This window comes from Lissotriton vulgaris, chromosome 10, assembly GCF_964263255.1.
Source record: "Lissotriton vulgaris chromosome 10, aLisVul1.2, whole genome shotgun sequence".
Lineage (NCBI taxonomy): Eukaryota > Metazoa > Chordata > Amphibia > Caudata > Salamandridae > Lissotriton > Lissotriton vulgaris.
Genome location: NC_141698.1, coordinates 9319405 through 9344109, shown reverse-complemented (window position 1 = coordinate 9344109; position 24705 = coordinate 9319405). Strand labels below are relative to the sequence as shown.

At 44.9% G+C, this 24705-nt stretch overlaps 1 protein-coding gene across 3 annotated transcripts in view; it reads left to right on the top strand.

Moving 5' to 3' along the window:
- WNK3 (WNK lysine deficient protein kinase 3) overlaps positions 1-24160 on the top strand; it is a 794746-nt gene extending 770586 nt beyond the window's left edge. For all 3 annotated transcript variants that reach the window (XM_086940176.1, XM_086940174.1, XM_086940175.1), the window contains one exon: positions 21445-24160. In XM_086940176.1, coding sequence (XP_086796302.1) covers positions 21445-21774 — 330 coding nt within the window. In that variant the 3' untranslated portion in view covers positions 21775-24160. The remainder of the gene's footprint in view (positions 1-21444) is intronic.
- Positions 24161-24705: the final 545 nt, after the last annotated feature.

Here is a 24705-nt window from a genome sequence, read left to right as displayed (position 1 = left end):
CCTGTAAATCCCCCCTGACCTAGCCCAGCGGAAGGGAACCCCCAGGGACCCCTTGAGGGGATTGGCTGAGGAGATCCAACACCAGCCACCAATTTAACCCCCTTCAAGGAAACAAGAACCCAACTGCTATTTACAAGGGCGCCAGAAACAGCTGCGCCAAGAAGAAACCAAGGAACCAGAAACCAAGTAACTGAACTAAGGGCGCAAGAAACATCACGCCAAGAAGAAAAACTAAATCACCACAGGACTTTTGAGGAACCACCCAGGTATTGGCGCTGTGACGCTCCCTGTGCCCCCCTGACGCCACCTGGGGTTCCTGCGCTAACCTGCCACTGCTGTGTGGCTTGACCTGTGAACTGCCCTTGTTTGAAGACAGCTACTGCTGAAGCGCTAGCCTCCTAGAAACTGCCTAAGCGCTACATTGCCCTCCAAGCGCTTATCTACTGTGTCCCTGTGAGAAGCACTGAGCCTGCTGATATTGCCAGAGTGCGCTGTGATTCTTGAGGCTATAGTGATCCTGAAGCGCTAGAATCCTGAAGCACTAGAATCCGGAAGCGCTAGAATCCTGAAGCGCTATATCTGCCTGGATTGTTGTCCTGTGAACTGCTGACCCCTGAAAAGCGCTCTTATGTCGCTGTGCCGGTGAAGCGACCGGAAGTAGTGGAAGAGCGCCACTGACCGCAACCTCGCCAAGCGCCTACCTGTAGCGCCTAGTGAAACGCCGTGCTTTGCCCCCAGGCGGCCCCCAGTGCCAGGAGAGGGCCGCCTCAGCAACCGGAGGCGTGAGGGAGAAAAGGCGCTGTGTCTCAGCGTGACCTGGGGCCGCTGTCATCGCCGCGGCCCGGCCGGAGAGTGAGGGATCCCAGCGGAACCAGCGCCGTCTTCGTGACCCCCCTCGGCGGCCCCCGTGTACCAGGAGGGGGCCGCCGTATTGTACGCCTGAGGAGGCCTCCGCGCATTCCAGTAAGGTCGCGTTAGGCCCTGAGGCAGGAATCCCCGTATCACGTGACGGGGATACATCAAGTCCCGGCCCCGCCGTGCACTGATTGGCCGCGTGGCCGAGCCTCTCCTGCACCACATCGCGATTGGTTCCTGGGCCGGTGAGGCTGTAGAAGGCCCGGGAACCGCTTGTCATCGACGGGGAGGGCTCCAAGAGAGTGTCAGAGCCCCCCTCACTGCCAGCACTCGTCGCGGAGGGGGCCGACGTGAAGCCTGAGAGCCCCCTCCGATTTGCCCCACAACGTCTTGGAACTGCCTCGCGACCGGCGCTGGTGCTCTGTAGCTGCTCCCTGCACCGCGCCCGGTCGTGTGAGGCTCCAGAACCGGCGCAAGGGCCCCGGAGGGCCGAAGAAAAAGGTAATCCCCCAGGGGAGGAGGGCGGAAGGCCGGGTAAGGCCCCGTGTTCGCCCCTCCCCGGGGGTAAATGTCACTGGGCCCCGTTGGCCCTCATTAATTGCTGAGAACTGGTGACTGGGTCCTGTTGGCCCTAATTAATTACAGAAGCCCTTCAGGCATGGGGACTGGGCCCACGAAGGTCACTGTGGGTCCTCTGCAGTAGGAACCTTGTACTCCTGCAGTGAGATAATTATTAAATTGGGCTGCATTGTTGATGAATGTTTTTCCCTTACCTTATGGGAATGTTCCCTGATTAATAGGAGCAATTTACTGCTCATTTATGCACCAGCCGATGTGTAGTTTGCCTAATGCCAGGTTGGAAGTGATGTAATGCCTATTTGAAGCCTGATGCAGGGCTTATAGGGTGCTAAGGAAATACTTGGGGCCTATTGAAATACTGGGTACTGGCTAATTAAATGTTCACTTCTGCCTAGGACAATGCCTTTAGAAATGTCCTAACTTCTGCCTAGAGAACTGTTTATTTCTAGCTAAATGCCTTAGTGAATGCCCAATGTAAGGTTCATTCAAATACGCTTTGCGTAAAGCTCTAGGTAATGGAATGGTTATTCCTCCCAAGTGCAACTGGTAATTAACTGTCTGGTTAGTTTATGACTAATGAAATGTTCTGCCTTTACTCTCATGACATGTATATTACTGCCTAAGGCACTGTTATATGAATGCTGTTGCTACCTCAGGAAATGTTTATACTACATAGTTACATAGTTCCTGGGTCATATGTCATGCATACTCCTGCCTAATGCAATGGTTCCCAAAGACCTCTAGGTATATAAGGAGATGGTTACTCCCATTTGAGGAGAGGTTTATTCCTGATTAATAGGGATAATGCACTGCTATTCCAGCCTCAGGTGTTGTAGTAGTTTAACCTAGTTAAAAGAAAGGTTGATTCTTACCTGATGAAATGGGTAATGCTGGTTAAATGAAATGTTTTACATTGACTTCTTCAGGAAGTCTTTCCCCTGTGTGAGGAGAGTGATAACTTTGACCTCTAGTCAGTTATGATACATTATTTATCTATTTATGAGATGTTTTACTCCTAATAGGGGAGAAGAGTTATGCACAGCTAAGGTTCCCCCTGATGTGATGTTTCATATTTAAGGAAAGTGGAAACCTACTGTTATTTATTGAAAAGCTTACTGTTACAACTCCTAAATGTATTTGATGCAGGTGCTGACCAGGAGCAAGGCATAGGTCAGGCCTGTGTTTTACTAAAAATGTATTTATCCAATATTGATTATTTATGAAATATCTAATATTTATTCAACGGAAGACTAATGCTAAGTGTTGACACACAGGTGTCCGAAAAGAGAGCTAAGAAGTTAATTTTATGATGAATTCCTAATACCCTGATCCTGCTCTATTTTAATAAAGTTAACTTGAGTTTTTACACAAACTCACTGGAGTGGTGTCACTAATTGCGTGCCCAGGTTTCTGACTCAGTGGTTGCGTGTGCTGCATGGTTGCTTAACACATATGCTTTCGGATGCCTACCCGCTCGTGCCATGCTACCCTAGGGGACTGGTGACCCCAGTTCCAACAGTGCTTCTTTGTATTCTCCACATGGGTCGCTACTTCTTTCTTTGGGAGGAGTTTACTGCCATATACCCATGCGAACAGCCAAGTCGCATTCAAGTGAACCCACGCAGCACAAGAGGTCAGGACGTCTTGGCAGGCTCGTCTGAGCAATTCTTACAGTTGGATTGTGTTAGCAATCTCGTCCTGAACCCACCACGACGCCTGGGGGACACAGCGGTGAGGAGGTATTTTTACTTCCACTTTGGGTGACCGGGTTTCCTGCGCCAACCCCCGTGAAAGGCTCCAGGCGAAAGGGTGCAGCGGTATATGCGGGGGATTCGAGGGGGCACTGGACTGTTGAATTGCCTCACCTCCCAACTTACTTTGACGCTGTGCCTGCTTTGACGACCACTCCGTCAGTGTCACCCCACGCAGCTTCTCCTTCCCCAGGATGCACCACACTGCTGCATCATGGGACATGTAGTCCGTGTCCACAGGACTACACAGGAGAGCCCTATCAGATCAGGGGACGGAGCAAGGTGTTTAAATCTCCACCAAGGCAGGGTTGCCTACGCCACAGCACATGAAGCATTTGGAGAGGAACGCTGATGAAGGCCGACACGCCGAAATGCATTCGCTAAGAGACTTTTCCTCAATAAAGTGCTTCTTTGTATTCTCCACATGGGTCGCTACTTCTTTCTTTGGGAGGAGTTTACTGCTATATATATATATATATATATATATATATATATATATATATATATATATATACACACACACACACACGTGGGTGTATACATATATTGTTTTGAGAAGTATTTATATGCATCTGTTACATCTGTTTCCTTTTGTTGCTCTGAATCTATCAGCTTATATCTGTTCAAATATTTTGCCATTTACCCACCATCCTCTAAGGATATATGTATCTGTGGAGTGGTGTGGCTCACTGGTTAGAGGCGGCAGACCCGGAAGCAGAGAACGGCCCGGGACCAGGGTTCAATTCCCGACGCGGCAGGGTCGTGGACCTGGGTCAGCGGACTCGATAATTCTCGCAGCGGTGCCTACTCTAACCAGGGATCACACTTGGCAACTCTGGGCATTAGCTTGCCTCATCTCTACAACGGCCCCCCACATTCGCCGGGGATGCCTGGTTTCACCTTGGAGATACCCAGTAGGGACCATCCCACAGGGATAGCCAGGACGGGTTCCCCAGCGGTCTACAGCGCCACGACGCCTCAGGGCAGCAGTGCGCTTTACAAGACACATACATCTGTTCGATTTCAAACAATACTAATTGCTATTCTTATTCAAGCATGGGAATCTATGAAAGATCCAAAACTGGAGAAGACAATTAATTATTTACTTGTAACTACGGTTCTCCAGTATTGGTATCTTTCATAGATTCACATGCGACCCACCATCCTCCCCTGAGAGGCTTCCCTTATTAATCAAGATTAACTCTTATCACACTTGTGTTTGAAAATCTAAAGGATTCAGCCCAACGTAGGCGCAAACTTAGGGCTGAATGGAATAGGCTGGGTGCTCGGACCTGCAGGCAAGCCATCATTGTGGCTCCGAGCCCTGAAAATACAGACTTAAATATAACACTAACAAACTTCATTCAGCAAGTGTATCGTAATTTTAAGCAAAAGAGGTCTGTTAACGCTTCCCCCTATCTTTTTAATTACATAATGCACTTTACAACATATCCCAAATTTCTAGGGAGGTCGAAACGAATAGAACATGCGCAGTACCCCTAAGAATATTGGTTTGTTTTTATATCTAAAATCATAGATAGTGGGAGTAATATAAAAGGGGTGAAGAGTTTTGCACATTATGTTTTACATTTTCCTTTGTCTTTATCTTTCCTTTTGTGTTTTTACCTCTCTTTTAAAATGCTATGGAATTAGAAGGCTTAGGATGTGGAAGATCACTATTTTTATTAAGGCTGTTTAATCGATCGTTTCTGTTGTCGTCATTTTAATAGTTTGTATATAACGTGAACTTGTAATCTTCTTTTAAAGATATTTGTTTTATATCTAAATAAAGATATATATATATATTTTTTTTTTTAAAGGACCCAGTCTTTCCGTGGAGTGTTCTGAAGGGTGCTGGCATTTGATTGGTTATAGTTTCAACTATGGTTCTTTTTACAAAAGAATCTGGATAGGCTGTGGCAGTGATTTCTCATTTCATGGTAGCCTATGTATAGCATTTACTGCTTTTATAGAAGTTACCTTGGGTCTCCAACCTCTACAACAGTGATAATTCAAGCATGTGAATCTATGAAACCTACAAATACTGAAGAACCATAGTTACAAGTAAGTAACTCAGTTTCTTTCTGGTGCCATAGAAAGATGGAGGCGTTAGTCCTATTTTAGACCTGCGCCCTCTCAGTTTCTTACTCTAGAAGGAGAAGTCCAAAATGCTCACACTCACTCAGGTCTTGTCTGCCCTGGACCCAGGAGACTGGATTGCAGCGTTGCACTTGCAGGGCACATATTTCCATATTCCTGTCCTGCCTGCCTACAGGCGTTCCCTGCGGTTCGGGGTGGGCCACAAGCACTTTCAGTTCGAAGTGCTCCCATTTGCCCTCACTATCGCCCACTAGGTGTTTACCAAGGTGATCGCAGTGGTTGAAGCTCATCTGCGAAGATCAGGGGTGCCATTCTTCTCCTATCCCGAAGACTGGATGTTGAAGGCGGACTCACCCCCATGCTGGTGGCTCCCACCTCAAGACTATGGCAAGCTTCCTGTGTAGGAAAGCGCCTCTTTTGGACAAGGTTAGCCCCCACTTTTTGCCAGGATAATTATGTAGTTTCGACTGGAAGCGCACAGGGTGCCAGCTAAACAGGTTCCCTATGCCAGATCTCCTGCTCCCAACTGCACCTTTTGTTCCCACAATTGGCAACCCTTAAGCTCACATATAAGTCCTTTGTAAAAGGTACCCCCTGGTACCAAGGGTCTTGTAGTTAAATAAGGTCCTTAAGGGCAGCAGCATCACAATCTGTGCCTCACTAAATGACTTCTCAATAGCACATGCACACTTCAGCCTGTGTGTATTGGTGCTGACAAAACTAAAGTGTCGACATGGCATACATTCCTGTGTGCAATGCCTATAGTCACTGCATCAGATATAGGGAAGACACCCCTCTAATAGGCCTTATCCTTAAGGCAGGGTTCTCTATTTTTCCTTTGAGGGCATATCTGTATAAGCAGATATGCCACTGCTGTAACCTTGTCCAGGGCCGGCGCTAGGCATGGGCAATGTGTGCAGCTGCCCAGGGCCTCGCGCTCAGCTAGAAAAACAGGGGGCCTGCTTCACTGTGAAATGCCACTCTTTCACAGTTTGCCCACCTGCTTCTCCAGGGCCCCTTACCCACACAATTACAATACAAATGTCTTGACCTTGCTGGTCAGGGTGTGGTGGCATTCCTGGGGGTTCAGGGGTGGGACGAAGGGACAAACAGAATGGGGAAGGCACAGCAGACGGACCAGCAATGATGTTGGCTCACAGTGTTAGGGGCAGGGTAGCACCTCTGTTAAGTACCGCCATTCCCTTTCTGCATTTTGTTTCTAGGTGACAGAAGGCCCTGTTGTTTCCAGGACCAGCCAGACACGGGTAATGAGAGGTGGGTGAAGGGAGGAGGGAGCAGCCAGATCAACTGGCTTTTATTAACCTTTGCATCACCCATAGCAAAGAAGTTTATGATAGTAATGTGCATTTAAAATGTATGTTGAACTGCTGTGGTAGGGTAGTCTTTTGCGAAATGCCTTGTTACTGCTTCGAAGCCCAGGGGAGGGGGCCCACTTTCCCTGGGCCTCTAGGCACTGGAGCAAGCTGCAAGGACCTGGTGTGGGCCCCCTTCTCTGGGCCTCTAAGCACTGGAGCAAGCTGCAAGGTCCAGGTGTGGGGGCCCCCTTCCCTGGGCCTCTAGGCACTGGAGCACCCTGCAAGGTCCGGGTGTGGGGGCCCCCTTCCCTGGGCCTCTAAGCACTGAAGCGAGCTGCAAGGTCCAGGTGTGGGGGGGGCCTTCCCTGGGCCTCTAAGCACTGAAGCGAGCTGCAAGGCCCAGGTATGGGGGGCCCCTTCCCTGGGCCTTGTAGCCATTACTCCTTTCCTTTATTTGTTCCTCTGTGAAAAGGATAAAAAAACACTTCTAGAAAACCTGGGCGCTCTCGACCACAAGGAATACCTGGCTAGTAGACATGCTGAAGGAGATGAGGCTGGCAGACTGTTGGCCTGGCTGCCAGAGTCAGACTCCCCTCATGAACCCGATCACAGCTATTGGGGACGATATGGGACATATCGTAAACACACAAGATGGTATCAACTCCACTTTTTACTCCTATTATGCTTCCTTGTTCAGAGCCCCTCGAGGTGATGACCCATTTGCAATACAGTCCTTCTTAGAGGACATTGCTCTCCCCTATACACCAACCTCGCAATATTGAGAACTAGAGTATCCCATCACCAAAGCAGCGATTACTGATGCCATTAAGCAGATGGCGCGAGACAAAACCCCTGAAGCAGACGGTCGGCCTTTAGAATTTTATTCTACCTTCACTGCGCAGCTGGTTCCCCCAATTACATTGTACTTATACTGAGGCCCCCTCTCTTAAGGAAGCTGTGCTGGTTGTCTTGCCTAAATCAGACGGGGACCCATTTCTACTGGGGTCCTACCAGCCATTGTACCTCTTGAACTCTGATTATATCTGCAAGGTGCTGGCCAACAAGTTGACTGTGGTAACGCAAACAGTAGTGCATCATGACCAGAATGGCTATACCAGGTAGCAACACCTTCCTTAAACTGCATAGACTTGTTATGCTGATGGACTGGGTGCGAGTAACTAGTGTACACACTTGAATCGCCTCACTCGATATCAAGAAGTCTTTTGACACCCTGGAATGGCGCTATCTGACAGAGGTACTTATTAAGTTTGGAATGGGCCCTAAGCTCCTTAAGTGGATCTCGTTGTTGTACATCTCCCCAGTGGCACAAATAAGAACCTGTTCTAAAATCTTTAAACCCTTCACTATAGAGCAGGGCACCCGGCAGGGTCTCCTCTTGTCCCCCAATATCTTTGCGCTTGCAATGGAACCCCTCGAATGCACACTTCAACATTGAGTCATGAGCTGGGGGATAAGGGCGTACAGCCAGTGGCATATATCACTGTATGCAGATGACGCGCTTGTATATTTGAACAGAGATGGAGCAATATTTGCAGACCTTATGGCATTGCTGGAACAATTTGGTCGCACATCAGGCCTGAAAGTGAACTGGAATAAATCCCTTCTGTTCCCGATGACTTTATTAAATCCCGAACAGAGGAGGACACTCCTGCCCACCCCACTTCAGTGGTCCTGTGATTCCTTCAAATACCTGTTAATCCGGGTGTGCCACTCGCCTAAAGATCTGTTGGACGGTAATCTGTGTAAGGCGTTAGCCAGCGCCAGGTCCTCCTTAACATTCTGGACTGAGCTATCGCTTTCTCCTATGGGTCACATAGCCATCTCTAAGATGCTGGTCCTACCCAGATTGTTAGATTTCTTTGCCGCCATCCCCCTACCAACCCCCCATTAATTCTTTCAGGATTTCAAGTCATTTATAATCACTTTAATATGGGGAAGAGGTTGAAAGTGGGGTTCTCTTACGAAATTGTACACCCCTTTGACGAAGGGAGGCCTGGTGGCCCGAACTATGTGTATTATGTGGCAGCGTAGCTCCAATTGTCAATGCGCTGGCTAGCCAGCCAAAATCTAATGGAACTAGGACGCTGTACAACTGGAATGTGTGAGAAGTTGGCCTGATATGTGATGTCCACTATTCTAGTGGGCACCCTGTATCAGTCCAAACAACCCTTATGGTGATGGTTGTAAAGTCAACCTTATAGACCAGCTATCCTAGTGGTAGCACGGACAAAGCAGTCTTAAAACTTCAGAGAGCATGTGAAGCCAGCTGTTTTACCATATGTAACCCCTTTAATACCAAATGAAAGGACACCACACAGGTTATATATAAAATATATATGTATTTATTACTAACACAACCCCTCTGAACTCTTTGAGGTCAAAGGCACAAGCACATAAGAAGATACTTAATTATCATACAATAAGTTGCACAATATACAGTAGGGCCGTAGGGGCACGTAAAACCATATACTAAAATAGTGGTATAAGAACCACGTCACGAACAAGGAATAGGCCTAGGGCCTAGGGAATCGCTGGGGCTACGCTGTTCTACCAAAGGTTGGGAAGCAGAAGGCCCACGGGAGGCGTGTGCAGTGTCTAAACACACATGCGGGTTCTCATAGGGATACAATGGGAACAAAAGAATTGGAAACTTGTTCTTTTAGGACTCTTCCGGATGGACTAGGAGAAAGCTACTGGAAACTAGGACACTAGGATAGTCAATACCCACAGGAGCACCGGAGTACTCGCGTTACCTCACCCACAGGAGCCGGGTGCATAGGTGTCAAAGTGTGTCAGGTTTCGTCACTGAATCCGATGGAGACCTGTGAAAAGATGCTGCAGGCGACAAGTTGGTTGGATCCAAGGGCGGATCGAGGATGAAGAGTACCTGAAAGCAAAGGGGACAGAGTCTAGGTCACTAGCCAGTGACCAGGAAGGAACCAGGTGATGTCGTGAAGTAATCCAGTGATGATGTGAAGCTTGTCACTGCAGCCACGTGGTCCAGGAAGTGTCGACGACAACCAGGAGCTGGACACGGACTGTCCCACGAAGGATTTCGCTGTCGGCGGTGTCGGCTTCCGGATTGGAGTCAACAAGCCTTGGCAAAAGCAACCCATGCAGGAATCGAAGATGGCTTCTGATGCAGACCAGCAAGGTCTGAGGGGCTTCTCCTTTTCAGGGAAGCAGGGGCCAGCCTGGAGCAACCAGGCCAGCGGTGTAGATTCAAGGGTTCATCGTCACAGAGGCCACTAGCCAACGGGCAAGTAACCGGACAGACACGTTGAGCACAAAATCACTAGCAGGCCCCACGCGGCACTCGTGGAGGGCTGTGCGTCGGTGCAGAATGTGCTCGGGCTGGGGCTTCTCAATCCCCAATGCACAACTTCAAGGGTGCCTCAAAAGCTGCACAAGTAGCAAAGAGCAGGTTATTTAAGATGGCCGGTCCCACGTCTCTCGTCACCTCCACGGGTCTCAGCTTTGCTGTGGCTGTGGATCGGGCTCAAGGAAGTCTGTCTCTTGTCCGGCTCTGTTCTCGGGCTCCGGCGGTAGTGTCGACAAAGTAAATCGCAGATCGCTGGATGGTGCCTGTTTGCACAGGGTGGTCACTCCTTGACCACAGGGAGATTCTTCAGTCTTCTAGTTGCAATAGAATGTCGAAGGTCCAGAGTTTAGTTTTAAGTTTCAGTTCAGGATTAATCTAAAGTCTCTTGACTCAGCTCCTACCTATATACTAATCTGAGGGGCTGGATTACCTGCTAGGTCCCTCCTATGGGAGGGACCAGGGAAGGGGGTGGTTACACCCCTTTCCCTTTGTCCAGTTTCGCGCCAGAGCTGGGGCTGGAGTGCCCCAGCAACTGGTTTCAACCGGACTATGCCTGGAGCACCTTGTGTGCCCCAGGCAGTGTCTCATTTCGTTCAGCCCTCCCTGCCCCAATACACTATGGCCTGTCTGGGGTGGTGCTAGTACCTCCCAAGACAGGAAACCCTTTGTCCGAGCCTCCCTCGCTGGAAGGACTCCCAGCAGCAGGAGGTCAGACTTGTGTCTGTGGCAGCAGCATCCATTTTGTGATGCTGAGGCTCTGGTTAACTTTAACCGGGATTAACAGGAACAACATGTCTTCTCCCTCTAGAAGGGTGGAATGCTACCCCCGTCGCCAGAACTGGCGAGGGGGTAGTATTCCAAAGCGTATGACACCTTACACAAAATGTTTTGATAAAGCCAAACCAAAGTTAGCATTCAACCGCGAGGATTATAATGCACTTAAGAGTATATGGTATGGCTATATCATAGAAAAGCTATAAGGACATGGTTCCGAAAGCTGCAGACAGGCTCAGCTCATGCTAGAGCCTAATCTCACATAAAACCAAACACTCTGCCTCCAGGATTGTTAAGGCCTGCCATAGGAGTGACTTATAGGTATATATGTGTCTATATGTAATGGTATTTATAGGGATACTACACCTAAGTAAGGGGTGATTACACGACCTTGCCCCAGCTGAGTGATCAGCCAGTTGTGTCAATGTGAATGGCCAGCCAGGGGTGGCATAATACATGCTGCAGACCCTGGTAGGCCTTGGATGCACCTATGCCCTGGGTACCTATGGTACACTATACAGGGGCTCATAAGGTGACCCAATTCCCAATTGGTAATGTACCTAAAGTACATGGTATGAATTTAGAGAGAGAACAGCTGGGCTGTGTGTAGTATATACTGTGTCTTTAATTCTTTAGTTCTTTTCTCTTATTCATTCCATTAGAGTGTCATGTTTTGTTGGTTCGAATTCTGCTTGGTCAGATAGCTGTTGGGGTTTCCTTCATTCACTGCCTCTGTCGTGGGCTCCCTTTAAGGATACTTATTATTCAAAGGAATAAATACAGAAGCCTATTTATCTACGCTGTTTCCTGGATTCATTCTTCGTCGTTTCACTCCCACTACAATTTGGTACCAGAAGTGGGGTAAACTAATTTTTCCTCGTTTTTCGAAGTTTCCTTTATTTCTACTCAAAAGATCGTCTTCCTATTATTTTGGAGCCTACAGACACATCCGTCTCGACTCGACCACATTCATATTCGACTCGATCATCGATTTCCCAAAGGTGGGTCAGACTTAATTAATTATCGGAACTTTGCATTCAGTTGGTCGCTCGATTTCTTCGGCGACATTCAAAACTGCATGCACGCGAGCAGCGCGACCTGCATTCAAACAGCTGCATTCTACTCACTGTGGCGTGTTCCATCGGTGACATTCTTCTTCCCTTCTTGCCGCATGGATTTGTGGGATTAAGTCTCCGTCACTTGATTCGCAAAGCACTCTGGGAGTAGCACGCTGACGTCATACGTCCAGGCGCCATCTTGGAAATTTCCCGAACTTCGAGATTTTCATTTCACGCTGACTCTTAAACAATTTAAACTTTATTTTACCACAGTTTATTTATATTTTCACATATTTACAGCGTAATATCGACGGATCTATTCATCTACTGCTGCCATTCGTAAGTTTTTTCTTTTAATATTTTATTTTATTTATTTATTCATTTCAATACATGGCTACTTTTCAAGGTGTCATACAGCCTTCTCCATTTTTACAAAAACCTGGCAAACCTGAACTAAAATGGTCTGAGTGGATTAAAGATTTTGAAAACTACCTGACTGCTATTAATGCTGACGAATATTCAAGTACTAGGAAGTTAGCACTATTAATTAACCATCTTGGAACTGCTGGTCGCAGAGTCTTTCAAAACCTCCCTCATTATCCTCCACCTATTTCAGAAGATGCCGTTTGGAATGTATACCTTGAAGCTAAACTACGAATGGGGAAGCAATATCCTGACGCTACAAGTGTCATTTTAGAAAGGTTTAATTTTGCTATGTGCAAGCAGTCGTCAGAAGAATCCGTTGAAGATTATATTGCAAATTTGAGAGTTCTTGCTGAAAAATGTGACTTTGGAACTAATGCTGATATTTATATTAGAGACCAATTCATTTTTCATTGTCATTCCAAAAAAGTTTAAGAACGATTACTTACCTCTATTAACCCTTCATTAGCAGAAACAATCAATATAGCAAAAAGCATTGAAAGGTCAATTGTCACATCAAAAGTTCTAGCCACTAATCAACATTTTGCGACTTCTTCTCAGGCTGATTCATCTCAAACTATGAATCTAGTTTCTGAAGATAACTCTGTGTATGCTATCTCTCAGAAACAAAATACTGATAAAAGAATGTTCAAGATCCAGCAAATTAGACCTCAATTATTATGTTTTCGCTGTGGATCTAATAATCACATTGGTAACAATCCTTTATGCCCAGCTCTGGGGAAAAGATGCTCTAAGTGCCAGAAAACTGGGCATTTTTATAATGTTTGCAATAAAAGGACCCCGAGTTCTAGTAATAAGAATTTTAGACCTAGAATTAGTACTGTTTCCGTAGATTCACCTGAAATTCCAGATTGTACTTCACAATTTGCTAATATGATTGTTGCTATTGATGTTCCTGAACATACTGACAAGCCTATCTGTAGTGTAGTTCCTAGTTTCCCACTAGGCCCTGCGCATTGGAATAACATAAACAGTAGTATCGACGTAGAAGTGCGGATCTTCCAGGCCTCTACTGACTATGCTAAACTTAATTGGGTTTGTTACCAACTAGCTCAGAGGTCACTGGAAACTTTCTTGACTGAAATAGGAAGTGATCAGCTTCCCTGGCACAGACAAGAAGGGATTCAGTTTTCCAACAACCGTGCAACATGACAACTTTGCTCCTCAGATCAAGAGTCGATCTCTAGGGTCGTGTGAAACAATAGACAGTTATTTTACTCAGTCAGATTAGTGCAGATTACTTTCACAATATGTAGAGAATAGAGAGACGGGGTTTGTCAATAAAGGGTTAACATTTATTGAACAGTCTTTCTTCTCGTACAAGAGAAATGTATTGCCACAATTGCAAGACTCGTTATTATAAAAAGTACGTACAGTAAGATAAGTATTGCGAGATAATACTGTAAAAGCATTGATATGGTTTCTTAGCCATACAATGGTTTAAAAGTAATAAAACATATATACATTCATATATACATTAGGCTAAAATACTCAACTGGTGCTTCTAACTACGCCTACCCCTGTGTGCCTGACCTAAGCCTAACACGTGGAAGGGGAGTAAGTAAGTAGCTTTAAGTTAAGTTGGTTTGCCAAGGTTTGCTTCAAGAATTCTCTTCTAAGGGTTTAGTCAACACCATACCTCTGAATAGAATGATGGAGGTCTGGTATCTCCTTCAGGGGGTCTCGGTATCCCAGTCACCCGCAAGGGTAGACCAGAAACGCTGGAGCTGGATTTCTCTGCAGGAGAAAGGCAGCGTCTCTCTTCAGCGCGTCGAGGAGGAGGAGGGGGGACAGCGTCCGCGGGCAGCTGGCATCTGCTGGGCTCTTCGCAGCGGGACGGCTGTTCAGCTCCTAAGCTCACCACACCATCGTTCGCGCTTTAGCAGCGATAATGGTATCCGTAGCTTCACCAACAGCAACGGGATAGCAGCAGCATCAGCGTACTGCATACAGCATACAACAGCAATGGGACACCAGCAATTGCTTAAGGCAATGTTGGTAGTATTTATACCTGAAAGGTGCCTTGTTTGACGTAAGTTTGCTGGACATAAGACGTCAATTAAAGATGTCACTAGGAAGTGATAGCTATCAGTTGCTCATTAGAGTTCCATTACTAATCAAAACACAGCAAGCGGGGATTTCCAGGTTTGCTGAGTTTTTATCTTGTTGAAGAACTCGGAGTGTTAATCTAGGAATATCAGATAGTGACTTCTGCTCTGTCATTGCACTAATTGGTTGCAAAGGAAGTGGCAGAGAACTATTCTGGAATGTGGCTCTGTTCGTGTGAGGCCAGAGATGACTTTCTGAATATTGTACTTGAACGGTTATGCCAATATAGGGAATAAATGGATTTATAGCCGAATAGGGGCATAAGGTCACAGTATCGATCAGGATCCTAGATAAACTCGCAACATATCAAAGGTCCATTTGTTGACATCATCATTGATAACAAAGTTATTCCTACCATGGCTGATTCAGGTGCCCCTGTTACCAATATTGCAGATGTTACATTTTACGATTTATGGCCTGACATGTTTCCTCTCATTGCTCCTGATATTAATCCTAAGGCATTTGGCGAACAAGACATCGACTTGATAGGATATTTTTGGGACATACTTACTTGCTTAGGTAGGTCTATTAAAACAAAGATTTACGTAGCAATTAAAGGAAGGAATATAGTTGGATGGAAAGATCTTGCCCTGTTGGGAATTATTTTACGGCCAGGACAAGATCCTCCCATAATTCTAGGTGAATTGCCTTCAAACATTTTATCTGTGAATAATGAAATTTCTATTGTTGACAAACTCATAGCAGATTTTCCTGATGTTTTCAAAAGTACAGTTGGTAAAGTAAAAGGTTTTGAACATACTATTGTGTTAAAAGATAATGCAAAACCTATTGTACACAAGGTTCGACCCATTCCCATTAGTGTTAGGGAAGATCTTAAAAACCTACTTTCTAATCTTCAAGATGAAGGTATTATAGCACCTATAAATGCTTCAGAGTGCATTTCGCCAGTAGTTTTGCGAAAGAAACAGAATGGCGATTTAAGGTTATGTGTGGATTTAAGGTCCCTCAACCAAAATATTTTGGTTGACTGCCATCCTCTGCCACACATACATGAAATGTTAGCTAACATTGGTAAATCAAAATTCTTTTCTACGATAGATCTCCACTCCGCATATCATCAGATTCTATTATCTACTGATTCCCAACCACTTACAGCTTTCGTGACTCCATTTGGGGCATTCAAATATGTAAGATTACCCTTTGGCCTTGCGTCAGCTGCAAGTGTGTTTCAGAAAGTAATGGACAATTTGTTTGGTTGCTTAAATCAAGTCCAGGCTTTTCAGGATGATATATTAGTACATACTGAAACTGAGGAAGAACATTTGATCGTTCTCAGGAAAGTGCTTTCAATCCTACATGAGAAGGGTATGACAGTTAAAGCCAACAAATGTAAATTACTGGTTCATGAAGTAGAGTATTTAGGTCATTTAATTTCTAAAGATGGTATTAAACCAACATTTTGTAACATTGAAGCACTACGCAATGCACCTTCTCCACTAGACAAGGACACCTTGAGGTCTTTCCTTGGCCTCTGCGAATACTACGCAAGGTTTGTGCCAGGATATGCTAATACCATACAACCACTTCGGAATTTGTTAAAAAAAGGTTGTAAATTTGAATGGTCCTCTGTTCTCCAAGAAATTTTTGAGAAGGTTAAACTTTTAGTCATCAATGCCCCAGCTTTACAACCTCTTGTTCCCAAGGCGAAATCTTTTATGTCAGTGGATGCAAGTCAGAAAGGATTGGGAGCTGTCTTTGGACAATGGGTGGATGGTAAAGAAAATGCCATTGCTTTTGCTTCTCGTGCACTAACCACTGCTGAAGAAAATTACAGCACTATTGAACGGGAAGCATTGGCAATTGTCTGGGCTATTCAAAAATTTAAAACATATATTTGGGGTGTTTCTTGTGAAGTTTACACTGATCACAAACCATTAGTGTCTCTGTTATCTGGCAATGGATTAGGTAAATCTTCTGCAAGATTAGTGAGATTACTATCGAAATTACAAGAATATAATTTAACTATAAAATATAGTCAAGGTGGGAAAAATGTTCGTGCTGACTGTCTTTCACGGTTACCTCTTCCCAACAATGGCGAAGATGAGGATCACATTAATTCTGAATGTGTTGTTGGTTTGATTGATGCTGTTGCATCATGTTCCGTCAACATTTCTCAAGATGATTGGGCATCTGCCATGGAAAATGATGAAATTTTAAAGAAAATTTAAGTTTTTATTAGAACTAAATGGCCAAATAGTAAGAATATAGATGGTGAGTTAAGGTCTTTTGCACAAGTTCGTGAAGAACTTATGTTTGAAAACGGGATCTGTGTCAAGAACGGCTTGTTTGTTCCTCCTTCTTTGTTAAGAGACAAAATTATCAGCATAGCTCACGAGGGACATTTGGGCATTTCTGCTACTTGTAAAAAAATTAAGTCTATTTATTGGTGGCCTAACATAGACAAACATGTGAACTCCTTTATTGACAAATGTCCTACATGCATTGTTTCTGATAAACACTGGAAAGTCAACAAAAAACCTTTGTACCCAGTACCTTTTCCTGATCAACCTTGGGATAAAATTGCGGTAGACTTTTCAGGTCCTTTCATTCTGCTTCCACCAGATAAAAGATTTTGTATTGTTGCTATTGACTACCACTCCAAATGGATTTACTATTCTTTTGTACAGAATGCTAATTCTGATTCTGTTATTAATTTTCTTCAAAACATTTTTAAAATTGAAGGCACTCCTAATTATGTTGTCACTGACAATGGCCAACATTTTATTTCTAATCAAATGGTGGATTTCTTTAACTCCTATGAGATTCATCACCTTAAAGTTGCTTTGTATAGTCCATCTTCAAATGGTCTCGTTGAAAGAGCTAACCGGTTTATTAAAGAATGTATCCAAACTGCTCTTTCATCCAAAGTTGATGTAGCTGTATTCATACGTAACAAAATTTGGGCATATCTGAACACTCCACATTCCACAACCAATGTTACACCTTTTAAGGCTCTTCGTGGTAGAGAAGCGAAGTCCAAACTGCTACCCAAGTGGTTCTCTGATTTCTCTGTAGGTCAAAGTCTTAATAAAAAAGGAGTCTTATCACAGATTTGCAAGCTACTAAAAAATGTGTTGCTAACAAACAAGCTATTCAGAAAAAGTTTTATGATCAGAAAAGTAAATGTCCAAATTTTGATTTTAAGATGAATGACTGGGTTCTTATCAAGAAACCATTCAGAATTTGCAAAGGTCAATCCAAGTTTTCTCTACCTGCTCGTGTTATTAAGGTCACAAGTTCTTCTGTATTACTTGATAACAAGGGTTGGTGGAGCAAAAACAATGTTGTTAAGATTTCTAAATCTCATGTTGATATTTTTAACAAAACATGTATTGATGAAGAGTCTGATAGCAATGCTGATTTTACATTTGGTCCAGGATTTGATTGTACTAGTCAACTAATTGATAGCTCTAACTTTTCCACTGATTCTTCTTGTAATGTGGATAATTCTCACTATGATGTTCCTAATGATGCTGATGTTTCTGTCAATACTCGTACTCACAGACTTCCTGTTAAATTTAAGGACTATGTTCTTTATTGAGATGTTTTGTTTTGGTTATGGGAGGGTTTTGTTTTGTTATGGGGAGGGGGTATGTAGTATATACTGTGTCTTTAATTCTTTAGTTCTTTTCTCTTATTCATTCCATTAGAGTGTCATGTTTTATTGGTTCTAATTCTGCTTGGTCAGATAGCTTTTGGGGTTTCCTTCATTCACTACATCTGTCGTGGGCTCTCTTTAAGGATACTTATTATTCAAAGGAATAAATACAGAAGCCTATTTATCTACGCTGTTTCCTGGATTCATCCTTCGTCGTTTCACTCCCACTACACTGTGGGTCTGATTAGCAGGCCCACAGCCACATTAAAGTCGAAAACCAGTAAAGCAAAAACAAAAAGTGGGGGTGAACATAGAAAGCAGACCCTACTCTCCTACAGAATGCATCCGACTAAGGTGTTGGAGTGGTTACTGTGCTCAGAAGGCACCATACCAAAGAAAGTAGGAAATATCCTCATGACTACGGCCCGTTCCTGCTGGACTACTTACTTACATAAGAAACTACCTTTTCCACCCTACGCTCCTGAGCTATCCCTCTAGGTGTTGCCTGGTTGCATAGACATAGGGTCTACCCCAGAGGCAACCGCCTGGACCAATGCAGGCCTCACGTCTTGGGGAGATCTGCTCTCCGACAAGATTCTTAATATGTTTGAGAATATGATGGATGATTACTGAATCCCACCGTCTCCTTTTTATTGTATTCCTCTCTGACTCGACACTGGCACAACGTTTGGGGCGGAACACAGGATGAACCCGAAACATCCCGACTCCTCCAAACCATACTCCTACAATGATTCAGCTGTCGTGCCATCACTATTATATAACTCTTACTGCTCAGAGCCTACTGGGACGGTGAACTCTTGACAGCGTTCACGGATAAACAGTGGGAGTAATGTCTGGGAATACCGAAATGCATCTCCATGAATGCCAGACTCAAATTTCCAATGTATTTATCTCCACCACACATCTCATGCCCCACAGACTTGCACGTATGTACCAAGGCTCCCCGCACTCTTACCCCCACTCGGCGGGGTTGATATCCCGTGCTCTTAAGCATGGTCATCGGACCTCTGATCAAGCTGCCCTTTTGGGAGTATAAGCAGTGCCCCCAGTGTAGTCCTTTTGCCTCCCTGGTGAAGGTTCAGACTGCTGCACAAGACACTGGAAAATCCATGTGGGTGCTGGAATAAATTGTGTACACATTTTATTTTAGCGTTTTTAATTTCAGTGACTATTCTTTTAATACAAAATAAAGATTTCAAGTAACTTTTTTCTCTCTGTCTGATGGCATAAATGAAGTCCTTCCTAAATGTTGCAATGTAATATCAAAAATACATTATTTTCTTTTTGGGGGTTTTATGGAGGACTTTTTCTGACTAGGATTTCTAATATCTGCGTTGCTGTTGTAAATTTGTGCTTTGTTCTCCTTACTATTAAAGTACTATTGTTTTAAATAGTTAGTTGAACCTAGTTGAACGTATTATTGTTTGAAAAGGCAGATACAAGATTTTAGTTGAAGACAATTCAGAGCTACCGCTCTGAAATATTGATTAATTTAACTTCCTTACATGTACAGGTCGGTAACTATTCCTGTCTCCTTTTATTTTTTACTTTTTAATTGTTAGCTAAATGAGAACATAGCGCTCAGCATCTCATTCATGTACAGCAATACCAAACAAAGAAATACGACATATGGAATGATCCCCATACCGAGATTTTAAGACCAAAAATCTCAAAAGATACAGTGCCCAGACCCATCATTCCCCACCATGTGGTGGAAACACAGCAGCCTGGGCCCCACCCGGCACCCTCCCCCATGCCGCTCCAGCTGGATATCCCTATACTCACGCCCCCAATATCTTAGCGTGTTTCTGGGGATAGCCCCAAATAAATCGGGCATTCCAATCCCATGCAACGATCCATGTCCTTTGCCCACATTCTGACACTGGTGCTACTTCCTTCTTCCAAGCCCTGGCAATATCTACCTTAGCAACAATTAAGCCCAGCCACAAAAGTGCCTTTTGGTAACGTGTGCCTCGTAGGTCATCAGTGATCTGTAGAAGTATAAGCCTGGATCACCCTTCCCAGCACCCCCTCAAGCTTACTTAACACAATCCCCCAGAAGTGGGCTTAGCTCAGGCAATGCTGGAACGTATGAGGAAAGTCATCCAGCAGATCACCGCACCTCAAGCACCCACAGATAAGATGAAACCCATCCTGTGAAGTCTGGCTCTGGTGTAATGCACCCTATGAAGTAACTGCAGTTGAATCAGCCGAAAATAAGCTATCGCTGCCTCCCTTTGGGCCTCTACCACCTCCCGCCAGTCATCATTATTCAGCTGGCCCGGGTCACCCTCCCAAGCCATCCAAACCCCCACCATAGGGTCAAGCACATTGCGTAATAACATTTTATAGAGCTCTGACAGCGGATGTTCTGAAGGTGTGTAAGTAAGATCTTGGCCTGCAATGGGAAAAAATCAGGGATGTCAACCAGCGCCTGTATCGTGGGAAGAAGGGCATGTTGGAGCTGAATATAGCGGAAAAACTGGGTTTGATGCAAGTTGAAGTAGACCTGCAAGTCCTGAAACGATTTAAGCATCCCGCCGTATTTTGATGAGAAGAAAGGGCGGGTGGTGCATAAACAGACCATCAATCAATAGGTGGTTCTCTGCATCAGATCTGCTATGCACTGGCTAAAAACCAGCCTCCTGAAGGCTTACAGGCTCATTACACCTGAGCGAAATCTGCAACCACTACGTTAAGAAGTGGAGTCCCTGTCCTGGGCATCTGTCATGCAGCAACCTGTGTTTCCCTGTGTACGTTTACTAAGCATTACTGCCTGGACAGTCAGATCCGCAGTGATGGACATTTTGCCTATTCAGTGCTGCTGGACTTCCTAGTTTATATTTGTCCTCAGACCCTCCACCGGGGATGGTATTGCTTGGGTATCTATTCAAAGGTAGGATTCTGCTGCTAGAAGTCTCTATCAGATGAACAAGTTACTTACCTTCGTTAATGCCGTATCTTGTAGAGACTAATTCTAGCCGCATATTCCTTACCGACTCACCCTTCCTCCCCAAGGACAGATCTCTCGGGTCAGTGATGATTCCTTTTAGGGGCTTACTGTAGATACCCCAGTGTAAGTGCTCTTCATGGCTCTGTGCTTCTGGTGTGAAAAGTATTGAAAAGTAACTGACATCAGCGTGACAAAGTGGCAACTATATAGCTAACACGGACTTCACTTCCGGCGCGGAACCGACTGACACCACAACCCGGCACGCAGGGGTACTGCTCACGAAAAATCTTCTAGATCCAGTCTGATGCCTCTGTAAATTCAAAGGTAAGGAATCTGCAACTAGATTTAATCTCTACCAGATAAGACATTACCGAAGGTAAGTAACTTGTTTGATTGCCTCTTAGTTTATTTCTCTGCTTTGTGTACTCCTTAAGAAGTGGAATTGTAATTGAATTATAATGCAGTGATAAAGCAAACTGGCCCTTGTGAAAAATGTGCGATAAATTCTCTGTTTCTTTCCAGAATACCACTTCGCCGCATGGCTACACACCCAATTGGATATCTTCGCTGCCTCAGATCCATGGGACTTTGCCTTCTACCCTGCCACCAGGACTTCCTGCTGCGCCCTTCCCTGGGCCACCATTACCAGCATACAGCGTGCCACACATTTGTCAGTACAATACCATAGGAGGAAGTGGATATGCAGTGCCGTGGCCAGGAATTCCAGGAACTGCACCGCCAGCTGTCCTACCTACACCACCTCTTGGACCCTTCCAGTCTGGTTTGAGTTTGCAGGGCTATCCAGCTGCCCCAGCACAGAAGCAAGCCACTGTTCCCCCAAGCCCCAAATGAAACATCAAACCAGGAATATATGGTTGATTAACTTGCACCTTCCAGTGTCTCCCAGCTCCTCTGCTGGCGTCCTGCAGTTCTCTTCCAGGGCAAGATCCCTGGTGCCGCCTTTCCCATCGGCAACCCTGCTGTAGCCTTTTGGTATTGTTGGGTCCAGCGTTTGCACGTTTGCCGGGAGAAGTGTGGCATTAAGGGTACTCCTTCTGCAGGAGAGGCATTTCATTCAGATACTGTCTAATTGTATTCTTGCCAATTTTGTTTCTGTGGTCGAAATGGTTTGGAAAGATTTTTGTTGTTGTAGGCATCACATCGCAGCAGTACCCTCAACACGGTAGTTAAGTTCCCACATCACCCTCTGCTGTTGTTGCTGCCCCGGCTCGTTTAGCATGCGCTTCAAACTGCACCTGAACGCGAACCATTTCTTCATTATAAATCAGTTGTGGATTTGGGAGAATGGTAGAGCCTGTCTTCCCGGAGTGCCAGCTCCCTTTTCCATGCCAAGAGATCTTTTTCATAATTATTCCTAGAAGATGTGAAATATGAGTAGATGTGAGAGGGCATTGGGTACAGCAGAAGTCCAGCAAGCACCCCTCGTTGGGGAACACGGATTGATCAGACGTCACCCTTTCCAGCACACATTCAAGCTGTACTGTGAAGAGAGAGCTGCAGAACAGTTCTCTGCGCCCCTCTGTCCTTATCCTGGGCTTGCTTTTGTTTAGGTCAGTTTGGAAAGAGGTTTCCTCATCCTGGTCCCCTCAGCATGCAATGCTGGGGCTTCGAATGGAGTTACCTCTAGTAGTTCATGGCAATGCTAACAAGATCTGTTTCAAGTTTTCCTCCCCTTGTTTTTATTGTACTGACAAAGACTATTGCATTTACAGGTTGATAACAGAAGACCATGTTCAGCTTTTTTTAAATTTTATTTGAAGATAAATCTTTGCCTTGTTTTTATTATTTTTTCTTTGTGTACTGTTATATTGCCTACAACTATTATCCTCAGCACATAGAATTCAGAAGCAGAAATAAAAACTGGGTTAGGTGTCACTTTTTACTGGCAGTGCTGGCTTGCAACAGACGGAAATTTTAAGATAGGCGTTGGAACACGCCAAGGTTTTACCCTAAGGGATATGCCAGTTGTCTTTTCTGGACATTTCCTTGTGGGCTCATGCCGCCAATTGCCACGATTGAAGCGATGCAGCAAAGTAGATGTCTGTGATGATTCTAGAGCAATGTTTTTACTATGAACCTTCGTCTGACTGTCTAGGGTCAGATGGTTCACCTGTGTGGCCACGCTACAACCACTATGGTTACAGGAATTTTGAGGGCTGCTGCTTTTCTGACACCAAGATCCTGGATTATTGCTTTTGATGTTAAGTCTCCACGCCTTCATTTGAAGCAGCCAGGCCTGCTTGGGTGTCAGGGATTAGATTTTGACGACATCTGAAGATGACAGCTACGCATGCTCTTGCTATTGAAGCAAACTCCACTCAGTATTTCAATATGGCTTATAGCCTAGTTGAGTTTAGTGACGGGCGCAACAAGCAGTGGAAACAACGTGCACAGTTGCAAATTGTTTGGACTCTAGCATTCATGACAGCTCTTTGGTCCTTACTCGCTTTCTCACAAAAAGTAATGCAGGAATTTTGGTATTTCTTTGTCGTAGACAGAAGACTCAGTAAGAAGCAGTTTGAAGAATATTGAAGATTTTGAGTACGTGTTTGTGGTGGATTACAAGATCAAAAACAAAGGAACATTCTAAGGTCCACCTAAGAGAAAATCTTGCTTAGTAGTGTAGGTTCGTTTGCATGCAGACTCTCACAGTGCTGCTGGGGTATTTTTCATTTCTGTTATAGGCCAGGCTTTCACCAGGAACATTTGTACATGTATCCCATTGGTTGCTGCAGAGAGCGACAGAAGCTGCATTGTCAGCAAGACCAGTGGGGGTTGATGCGTTAATCTGTGCAATTTCTGCCTCTTGAAGCCTGTCTGCTTGCTGCATTGCCAGTGAGTGCAAACTGGCTAGGGACACCTACAGTACCCTCTTCTGCTTCTGCTACGTGGATGCTTAACACACTCCCCTCCTTCATGTTCGACTGCAGACTTTGCAGTGCCTTGTGATAAATAAATAGATATATTTTTTAAAACACATTGGGTCTTTGCTGGAATAGAGATGTTTTTGCTTTGTATCTCCTGATGTATAGTAGCATGGGGTTGTGGTTCTATCCTGATCCCTGTAGGGTTTAGAGGGGTGAGAGAAACTTTGTACACCTCCCTAACCCCAAAAAAACAACAAAAGATAGCTTGTTTGTGGAGATTTGAGAAAGAAAACAGTGTTAATTCACGCCGCTGTTTATTTCGTTGAACTTTGACATTCATATTTTTTTGGGTCGGGTGGGCGGGATAGTTCTTTTAAATGAGGAACACAAATTGCTTGGAGGTTGTAGGCTCCTTGACTGTAAATACTGGATAGTTTTATACTTGAACATTTTGCATTGTTTAGTAAGTTTTTTTGCTACGTGAAAATTATATTCTGCAATTTTGTCTTCACTTTAAGCTTGTTAACGGTTCCCTTTCCCTGAGCAAGCAGCAAGTGGCAAGGAGAGGCTAAGATGTCGTCTGCCTGATAGCACGTCTCCAGCACTCCACTCCGTGGGCAGTGAGATGGTGCTTGTTCTGTCCCGAGACCCCAGGGACTCGACTCTATCCCAGCCACTCCTTGTGGATGAATGAGACTACAGTGCCAGAATGCTTCACTCCACACTGGGGTTGCCTTGCTTCAATCATTGGGCTCCTCACATTCACAATTGGGTTCCTCACTTTACATGTAGCACTATTGGCATGTGTTTTGCTGACCAGGAGTTTCATAGCCAGCCTGGTTCTCTGGAGAGACGTTTTTTCTACAGTCAAGAACTTTCCATGACCTCCCTATGG